Raw genomic sequence first — 10,170 nt, forward strand, 5'->3', positions numbered from 1 at the left:
AGGCTATCTTTACTCTCAGCAGCTTCGCTAAGATTCTTCCACGCGTTATCTTTCAACTCGTTCATCCTATTTTTCCTGGCTGCATTACACAACTTTCTACAGGCCCTGATCTCACTATTATCTCTTATCACTCTGTGTAGGGCGCGCTTTAAATTTGAATAGCTTTTAGTACAATTTTTGTCAAACCATCCCTTCATAAAGTTACCTGTGCCTTTACATTCCACTGACAACGTGCTCTTAACCATCTCAGTAATACAATTAAAAGCTTTTAAAACTTCATCATGTGTTGGGCTATCACTTAAACATATTAGAATTGGATCTAATGCCTTTGTGACTATTTCTTTATTTAACTCTACTGAGTCCCGGCTAGTCCGGCGGATTGCATAACCATTTTTCCTTCCCAGTTCTATATTCTGCACCCATGCTGTGTTATTGCAAGTTTTCCTTAATGCACTATTTGAGATGACTATGTTCACGCTAATTGCCAAGTGGTCACTCATAACATTTTGATGAATATTATACCCCTTCACGTGACTTGCATGGCAGTTTGGCATAATAATAAAGTCAATAATTGATTTCGCACCTCTACCTATAAATGTGTAACCAAAATCCACCTTAGGCATGCATAAGCGGTTTGAAAATCCAAAGTCATGTTTAAACATAATATCATTAAACAACTCTCCTTTATCTGAGTGTTGGAAATTAATCGGGGGATCATCCTTATCCAAAGTTAAGCCACACTTCCCTATTTCAGCAAATGGGCACAAGCTAATATTAAAATCACCGCCTCAGATAGGAATGAAGTCAATATCACCTTTTAGTTTTAAACTACTAATATCCTCGCTAAGCTTCTCTAATATGACTCCCAGCTGGGCCTTATCCACATTATTATAAAAGTTAATCAAAGCCAATATACTATTAGAATCCATATATATTAGGACTATTTGGTAATAGATTTCTGCACTCACCATCTCGATATTATATGCCCCCAGCATATTTGAGACATAGACACATAGCCCCCCTTTCGGCCGTCCACTAGGTGATTGAATTGTGGGTGTATGATACGTTTTAAATCCATTAATGTGTACATTGTTAATGACCCAGGTCTCCTGTAGGCACAGAACGTCAAAGTTACTGATAAAGTTCAGCCAGATCGGGTCGTTCACTTTGTTCTGTAATCCTGCAACATTCCAAAAACAGATACTGCATGCTCCTGCCCGATGGTCAGTTGTGACCATAAGGACCCCCTCAGAAACATTATTCCTAATTGGGATGCTTTCCCCTTCATCCGCTTGCTCGACCAAAATCAAGTCCTGCATGGTTGGTACGCCTGGTTTTTCAGTGGTAAAAAGATTCATCTTCCTAGGCGGAGACCTATTGATTAGTTGTCATTCATTCTCGTCCAAAGTGGTTAGGGGCCCAAATCTATTTGACACTGCTAAATTATAGCAGAAGCCTTCCCTATTCCAACCATGAGGACCATGATTTTCGGGGATATTTGTAGTTGACGAGCAATAAAAGAAAGTCTAATTGGCGAACTTCGATACTAGTATCGGTTTGGTTTGAGTGATGTATTCTCGATAAGATTTCTCTAACCAGAGCTGGTGATCCTAACGAGAGCACTATGCAGTCTCCTTCATAGAGTTTACTGCTGTTGCCTAGCCAATCAATTCTCCTCACCATCTTGAATTCCCTAAAAAGTGCATTTGTTAAACCTGTCAGTAGTATAGGTTGTATACTACTCGTCACCATGTATTTTCGCTAATTGGATGTGACAGGTGGCCACGCCCCTTCGGTCCGTGTTGCCACGCCCCTTTGGTCCGTGTGTCTATATTGGACGCGTTCCAAGTCTGATTTTAATCGGGGTTTTAATCGGTCCTTATAACGTATTGATAAGATTATAGCATTTTATTGTTTTATAGGTCGTTATTTTGTGAATCATGGCTTATAAAATGATACGGCGATGAAATAAAAAAAATAAATAAAAAAAAAAAAAGCGTATAAAACGATAAGTTAGGATTTGTGAATCAAGGCTTATAAAATGATACGGCGATGAAATCATAAAGCGTATAAAACGATAAGTTAGGAATTGTGAATCAAGGCTTATAAAATGATACTGCGATGAAATCAAAAACGTATGAATCGACCACGCATGCAGGAGGGTTGCTAAGAAGTGGGGGTAGTGTGAAATACGAGTCTACAAACATACCGCGGGGCGTGTCTAGTATGTTCACAGAGGATATAAGCCAGCATTCCGAGGACCGTGTGTTAAGAAACCCCCGCTTTTTGCCGACAAAGAAAAGCTCGAGCTTTAAGACAACTTTGAGAATGTCTTGCTCTAGCGTGGAAGCGGGACCCCTTGGAGAAACTATAACAGCGATGCTGAAGGAAGCGGCAAATGCTGCAGACGACGCTGCAGAACTCGACGATAGTGATAAGGAAAATTGCGCGCCAACAACGCCTGCGGGTACTACGTCGGAGATGTCGTCGGCGATGCTGAATAAAAAGCCCGAGACAGACGTCGAGGCAGCGGCTATGCCGAATATAAAGCCCGAGACCGGAGCCTGCGAAGAGGCGGTTGGTGGCGTTGCTAAAATGGCGAGCAATACCTCCGATGCTACAGACGGCGGTGGAAGAGCGGAACCAAGTGAAGATGACGAGGGTATTGACCTGCAAGAGCCTGAACCCGAGGACTCCAGCGACTGTACAGAGATGGATTCCGGAGAAGAATCTGTAAACGAAACAGAAAAGTGCGAAGTTGGAAAACGAAAAGTAAGTACGAACCGCAATTTTTCGGCAAATCCTCTGGGGTGTTTAAGAGTGTGATGATGAGGCGTGTAGTTGTGAGGAAGGCTGAGGTCGAAAAACCCCTTTTTTCTTTTTATCAGCAAAAGAGAGGAGGAGGAGCCCCAGGCGACAAAACCGCTAGCACGACTATGGAAGTCACACAGCCATCGCTACGTTTTTCATGTCTCTGCTGCTCAAGACAGAAAAAACTTGCCGTAACGCATAAAAACTGCAGCTGTAAGCGCTTAGACGCAATTGTACAATTTTGTCGTGGTGAAAGTTGGAGCACGGATCGATATCGCGGACTTTTGACAGCGATAGCCGCGATCATAAAATTGTGCTTAAAGGCGGGGTGGTACGACGAATGCGAAGGTTGTAAAATTGACGACCCGAGTCAGTTGCATCACGACTGTCTCACGACGGGTGATGAATATGAAGACAGTTTGATACGGAAACTATGTTACAAGCTGGACCCCTATAAGATTATGGCGACGATGGGGGCGGTCTATGGCTTGAAAGAAATGTCAGTACCCGAAGATTGTAGTAAGATGATTGCGAATGTTTTAAAGTATATTAAGAGAGTACAGTCCCCATCAGAGCATGTGAAAAGTATGTATGAAGCGGGTGATGAAGACATACGCTTGATAATGAAACAGCATTTGAGAAGGAAGAATTACCGTAGATATTTTAAGATCAAGTATCTTTACAGGAGTTTAAAACCGAGGAACATGACATTTCTTAATGTAGAGTAAATGAAAACATGATGATCTTCGCGATTGCTACTATTATGTATGTGTGTTTTTCCGTTGCAGGAAAGTGTGTTTCGACACATGGTTGAGATCGGCGTGCGACCGAGCGTTAGATGCCTGGAAGACGCTTTTTATTTTCTGATCAGAGCAAAGATGGCGTACCCCAAACCAGTGTTTCGCCCGACCGCGCTATGTCGTAACAAGCGATGTGAAATCATCGAAGAGCTTGAAAAAGAACTGGGTCAGAAACCTAGAGGCTTTTACGACGTTGAAAAGAGCAAAATCTTCTTGGGCGCTGACGACGTGCTCGAAGATTGCATCGACAATTATATCAGGCGGACATTTTGCACCCTAGGAACTACTCTGAATAAGAAACAGTTTTTCAATTTCATGAATACAATATCTGATTTGTTTTGTCGAGCCTTCTTGAAGGGGCGTGGGGAGGATGTAAGAAGACTGGTACCGTTCATAGCTAGCAAAATCCAAATATTGATTCTACGTCACGAGTTTTTGAGAGCATTGTGTTAAATATCTATGTTTTTATCGTTATTATCGTTTATAGCGCTGTACATTCCTATATTACCAGTTTAAATCATACACTGTTTAATTCGTGTGTTATTAAATAATCTACTATTGTAAAATAATTTTAAAAATGTATTCAGCTGATTTGAAGGCAAATGATGCTCTAGTAACAAGGTTTGTGTTGAGGCAATTACGCAGATTGAAAAGAGGCCGTGTAAATAACAGACCGATGCAAAATTGTATTTCATTCACTGATAATATGCATGTTTACAGTGTTTATGATAACTAGCAGACATCCACAAGGTCTATTTTACGCTCTCATTGGACTTTTAAAATCATATTTGTACCGAACATTTTTACTCTGTGATATAAAATGTATCTAAATAAATTGCATGAAAAAAGCCCTTAACTTTACGTGTCGGTCTGACTTTTTTCAGCACCTAGCTGCCACGTTAATGCACAGCTGTTATATTCATCCTGAAATGCTTAGACAGGCTATTGTACGCATATGGTGCCTAGTGTCCGGTCGAGGTTTGCAAAAAAAAAATGAATGAATAAAAAAAGGGGGGCCTAACTTTACTTGGCAGTCTGACTTTTTTTCAGCACCTAGCTGCCACGTTAATGCACAGCTGTTATATTCATCCTGAAATGCTTAGACAGGTTATTGTACGCATATGGTGCCTAGTGTCCGGTCGAGGTTTGCAAAAAATATGAATAAAAAAAAAAGGGGGGCCTAACTTTACTTGGCAGTCTGACTTTTTTTCAGCAACTAGCTGCCACGTTAACGCGCAGCTGTTTATATTCAACCTGAAATGCTTAGTGGATTGTACCGTTGTGAATTGTGGCGGGAAACTGTCGGGTTTTGGGTATAAAACGTGAGGTCTGCAAGAACATTCAGGCTGGAGCTCTCAGGAAAGCTACGACGCTCCAACCAACGGCGCTGGTGACACCTTCATTCTCCCACCACATCGGGCGCTTGAAAAGCTGAAGCCCCTGAAAGATTTCACCACCTGATGACTGAGCACCGTTTCCATTTATGAACATGTCTGAGGACCAAGAATTGTTGGTAAGAAGATTGTTTTATGTTTTTTATATAATCCTCTAGCTCTTTTTGAAGTTGCGCTTCTATTAGCGTCATCTCTCAAAGGTTAAATGCTTTTTTATCAGGGATGTAAGCTTTTTTTCCGGCTCAGACTGTCACACTAAGACGAATTAGACCGAAGTCCCGGGCAATGTTCTAACATGTGGTTCTAATTAAGTCTTTCGCTCCTCTGTCAAAAGGTTTTAAGCAATAGATAAAATTAGGTGAAACTCGGGGTGTTTTGAATTAACTGTAACTGCTAGTCAGGAACCGTGAAAGATGCATAAAAAAACAAAAAGTGTGTGTGTGTGTGTGTGTGTGTGTTTGCGTTTTTTTTTTTTTTTGTTTTGCCGGACCCCGTCTGAAATGCTCTAGCATGTGGTTCTAATTCAGTTTTTCACGTCGTCGTCAAAAGACTTTTAGTACTGTTACAGCAGCTGGCATTTTAAGCAATAGGAAATATGACATGACTCTCGGTGTGTTTAGATTTTGCACATGCTCTTACCTCAAAGACTATCTGCTCATTGATCCGTGTTTTTAAGTCAAGGACTAGTCCGCCTCCTTGCTTTACAGATCATGATTTAATAACGCCCGAGGTCTTAAATAATGTCACTATATAGCCTGGGGCCAGCGAGCCGGGGTTGAGCTGCGGCTTGAAAAGCAGCTAATTTGACAACTAAGGTCTGGGTCTATTTCTGCGGTCGTGTGTGTGTGTGTGTGTGTGTGTGTGTGTGTGTACTTTTGTTTGCATGAGCTTGTAAATACGTATAGCGGTGCTTTCAAGTAATTTAATTTAAACCGATATAGGAAATGTGTTACAGCTGTTTGCATTTTTGTCTTCGCAGGAAGTGGCCGAGGCGGCAGACGCACTTTTATTCGACACTGCGCTTGAAGGCCCTAATCCTATCGCAGCCAGTCAAATTTGCGGCTTCAGCGCGCATGCTGGTAAGAATTAATTCTCTTTTCTACTGGTAGTATGTTCTACCATAGACCATGCTGATGTGCGCGTGCTTGTGCGTGTGTGTGTGTGTGTGTGTGTGTGTGTGTGTGTGCTTGTGTGTGTGTGTGTGTGTGTGTGTGTGTGTGTGTGTGTGTGTGTGTGTGTGCTTGCGCTGCCACTCTCAGTCTAGTTGTAGCACTGATGACTATTGAGGACTCTTCCGACTGTTCATTGCTTGAATTAAAATTGTGTTTTTTGCTCTTACTTAGATAAAACTGATGATGCAATCTCCATCCAACACGTGCAGCAATCAAATACACAACAACCGGTTGTACAAAGGAGTTCAAGGTTGCCGCCTGACGATCTGAAAAGCAAAGGTCAGAAGCGTAAAGAAGCGAGGCGGCGAGGGCCACCACAAACATTGCAGGGTGGTTTTGGGGGGAGTACTGTTGGGGGGCCTGCATTGCATGAGTTTCCACCGGTGTCTGTAAATGGTGGCGGTTTGAGAAAGAGACACTCTGGCTGTAAAGAAAAGGGTGATCAAAAGCGCAATAGGAAAGCGAATGCTAATGATAACAATTCTGCTACTCTACAGACCTTCCAGGTTTCGAATTCAAACACGCCTACCCCTGGTCGCGTTCTCCCCAGCCGAAATTCAGAACAGATTCTAGGTGTCACAACGCACCCTTGCAGCGATACTCCGGTATTAGTGCACCCCCCACCTACTCCTACCCCCAAGTCTCACTCTCAACCATCAAAGAACTTGCATGCGCAACCAGCAAACGCCATTATTCCCCCCGATGAACAAGAAATAATTTCGCTGCTTGACGATGATGACTGTTGGGGGGAAAACGCGAATGTACCCGTTCAACAAAACAGATCAAAAGCAGGGCCAGCTGTACACAGCGAATGCTCCAAGAACCCACGCTCACAAGGGGGGTGTCACACAGATGTTACAATAGGAGGAGGACCAGCCATCACCAGTCCCCCAGTAAGGTTCGCACCAGGTGCTATTCACCATAATTTAAAGACTGAAATTGCCCACAGTGCTGCAGCAAACGGGGCGTCCGCAGCGGCGCTACAAGCTCCTAGACATAACCCCACACCACCCCTAAACATTACCGCAGTAACATCAGCATGCCACGATATTTTACCTTTAATAACAAACCTTAGGGGAAGCACTCTTAACACAGCATCTATCTGCGAAGCTATTATTTTTGCTTTAAGTAATCGTGATACAGTAGCTCAGATACAAGCCATTGAACGCATCAAAGCTGGCATCGTACGTATACAGCAAAATTTAGAGAAATCACTTTCAGCTGCTTTAGTAACTGCTCAAAATCAGCTCGAGACCTCTGTCTCCTCGCGCGCCATAGATGATGTCCTAAGTGTCAAAAAACCACTTAACGTTGAGATAAAGACACCACTTGACCCCCGCAGTGGGGCTGCTGCTGCTGCTGTTAAAGCTTCACTTCCCAGCGACGCGGCTGTACTTCAGGCAATTTACGCCATTTTTCCCCTAATAAATACCCTAGAAGGATTAGGCTTGAACTCTGCACCCGTCAGTTCATCCGTTTTTAATGTTCTACGTGTACAGGAAGCTTCCGGACATATCGGCGGCATAACAGATGTCAAACTAGCAGTAGAGGACGTGATCCAAAATACTCAGACTTCGCTCGCATCTATTTTAGCAGATGCCCAAGCCAACCTTGATTCCTTGAGTCTCGACTCGGGAAACTGATAATGACCCCCAAAGAGCATAGGTCGCCGAGAAGGTCTGAAACTACAGTCGCCAAACGTAAAGAGAAATGGTTAGCCGCTAAAGTAGTCAGAAATCGGTTAGCCAAAAACCTAAAAAGAGCCAAAAACCATTTGAGAAATATACGCCGTAATATTCAAAGCAACAATGGGTATTTACCACCGAGCCCCACGCAGTTAGAGCAAACACCTCAGAGAACAGCCGTCGCTTGCGATAATTCTAGCATCAGTAACAACCCTGCGCCGGTGTTTTTAGAAAGCGTGCGACAATATCAAAGAGTTATCAAAAAATTTAGAGCTATAGAATTTTATGAAGAATTTCGTTTTGTCAATCTTCATCTCATAGATTCTATTAGACTGGCCCTAGAAGCGGTTATTAACTCTATCCAACTGCTGCTGGACCAAATGGCCCCAGACATAGGCCCCAACGATTATGTACAAATTCGCCTGAGCGGCGGTGGTCTGGCTAACTCTTTTTACACTCGCAGGCTACCGCATCACGACCTAGATGCCTCAGATTTCTTAAACAAAATTGTTGACATGATGAATAGCAATGCAGAGATTCTGGGGTCACAAAGTTTAACACTTGTTGTGACTGTGATAAAAAGTAGGGGCGGCGGTGCCAGACGGGCTCTAAATTCTGTATTGTTTACTAAGATCATTCAAAAGAAACGTCGATGGTTGATTGATTTGAACAACACAGCTGGAAATTTGTGCCTGGCGGGGTGTTTGGCAGGGTTATTGGCTCACGGTCAATCTACGGATAGAACGTTGACAGAGCAGGCACAGTTAATGCACGATGCCCTAAACATCCCCCCAGATACGGATGTCTCTTTGCAAGACATAGAAGCATTTGAAAATTACTTGGGTGTGACGATTAAAGTATTATATCACGAAGGCGGCTGGCGTTATTTCACCAGCGGTACCGCCAACAAATCTAAAATTCTGTTTGTTCTTTTACATGAAAGCCATTTTTACGGTGTGAAAGATATAAAAAAATTCCTCGGCGCTAGGTATTACTGCGAATATTGCCATTCGGCCTATACCCACAAATACAATCACTCGTGCGCAGACTTCTGCAAAGCGTGCGTTACGAACGATTGCCATGACATTGCCAACGATCTCCAAAGGTGTCCGCGGTGTCGACTGTTTTGTCGTTCTTCGGAGTGTTTAGAGCGTCATCGTGCTTTAGCCGTGGCGGGGGAGGTGAGCTGTCTCAGCAAAAAGTTGTGTGATTCGTGCGGTCTCTACGGCCCCGAAAGTCATGAATGCGAAGGCCTTGAATGCGGTGTCTGTAAAGCCCGGGTGTTTTCATTTGATTCACATCTCTGCTTTATGAGCAGACTCAAACCGCCGACCAAAACAAATGATTATATATTCTACGATATGGAGTGCCGTCAGGAAAATATCATTCACGAGCCAAATTATATTTTTGCCAGACATATTAATGGTGAGCCTACTTGGGAGTTTTCAGGTCCTACATGCGTCAATGATTTTATCAACACATTCATTACACCCCGATTTCAAAACTATAGTTTTCTCGCACATTTCTCTAAAGGATATGACTGTTATTTTGTAGTGAAAGCTCTAGTGCTTGAAAAGGTGGCAATGTCACTGATCACTCAGGGAGGAAAGCTCATGTGCGTTACAACCAAAGTACTCAATATCAGGTTTATAGACTCTATAAACTTTTTGCCCATGAAACTCAGTAAACTTCCACAGGCAATGGGTTTCCAAGAGTCTAAAGGGTATTTCCCGCATTACTTTAACACTTTGCAGAACCAAAAATACGTTGGTGCTATGCCCTCAGCAGAATTTTACGGTGTAAACTATATGTCACCCTCTGAGAAAACAGAATTTGTGTCCTGGTATGAATCGAACAAAGATCGGGAGTTTGATTTCCAGAAGGAGCTGTCTCATTACTGCCAACAAGATGTGAACATTTTAAGAGAGGCGTGTATCCGCTTTAGAGAAGGCGTCATTGCCATGTCTAGCAAGCAAATCTTGGTGAACCCGGGTCAGGCCAATGAGTATGCCTATGTTGACTTCATCGACCCCTTTCAGTACATCACTTTAGCTTCAGTCTGCTTGGCGATGTTCAGATTTTGTTTTTTAAAACCTTACACATTAGCGTTGCTACCTCGTGATAATTATCACAGACAGCAAAAGAGATTCTCAACACCCGCTATTCAATGGTTGATGTATTTGGAATACAGTGAAAAAATCACCATCCGTCACGCTTTGAGGGGCGGGGAGCTTAAAATTGGGTCCTATTTTTTAGATGGTTATGCCAATATTGACGGGGTCCCTACTGCCTTTGAATTTAATGGTTG

General features: G+C 42.9%; 2 protein-coding genes across 2 annotated transcripts; both read left to right on the top strand.

Moving 5' to 3' along the window:
- Positions 1-2,026: 2,026 nt before the first annotated feature.
- LOC146856838 (uncharacterized) lies at positions 2,027-4,189 on the top strand. Its single transcript, XM_085646768.1, has 2 exons — positions 2,027-2,772; positions 3,600-4,189. The coding sequence occupies exons 1-2, from the start codon at positions 2,122-2,124 to the stop codon at positions 4,062-4,064; spliced, it is 1,116 nt and encodes a 371-aa protein (XP_085502894.1). The 5' UTR covers positions 2,027-2,121; the 3' UTR covers positions 4,065-4,189.
- A 1,416-nt stretch (positions 4,190-5,605) lies between these two features.
- On the top strand, positions 5,606-7,820 carry LOC146856839 (uncharacterized). The gene is made up of 3 exons (XM_085646998.1): positions 5,606-5,615; positions 5,947-6,084; positions 6,349-7,820. The coding sequence occupies exons 1-3, from the start codon at positions 5,606-5,608 to the stop codon at positions 7,818-7,820; spliced, it is 1,620 nt and encodes a 539-aa protein (XP_085503124.1).
- The last annotated feature ends 2,350 nt before the right edge of the window (positions 7,821-10,170 follow it).

This window comes from Triturus cristatus, chromosome 3_2 (genome assembly GCF_964204655.1).
Source record: "Triturus cristatus chromosome 3_2, aTriCri1.1, whole genome shotgun sequence".
Taxonomy (NCBI): domain Eukaryota; kingdom Metazoa; phylum Chordata; class Amphibia; order Caudata; family Salamandridae; genus Triturus; species Triturus cristatus.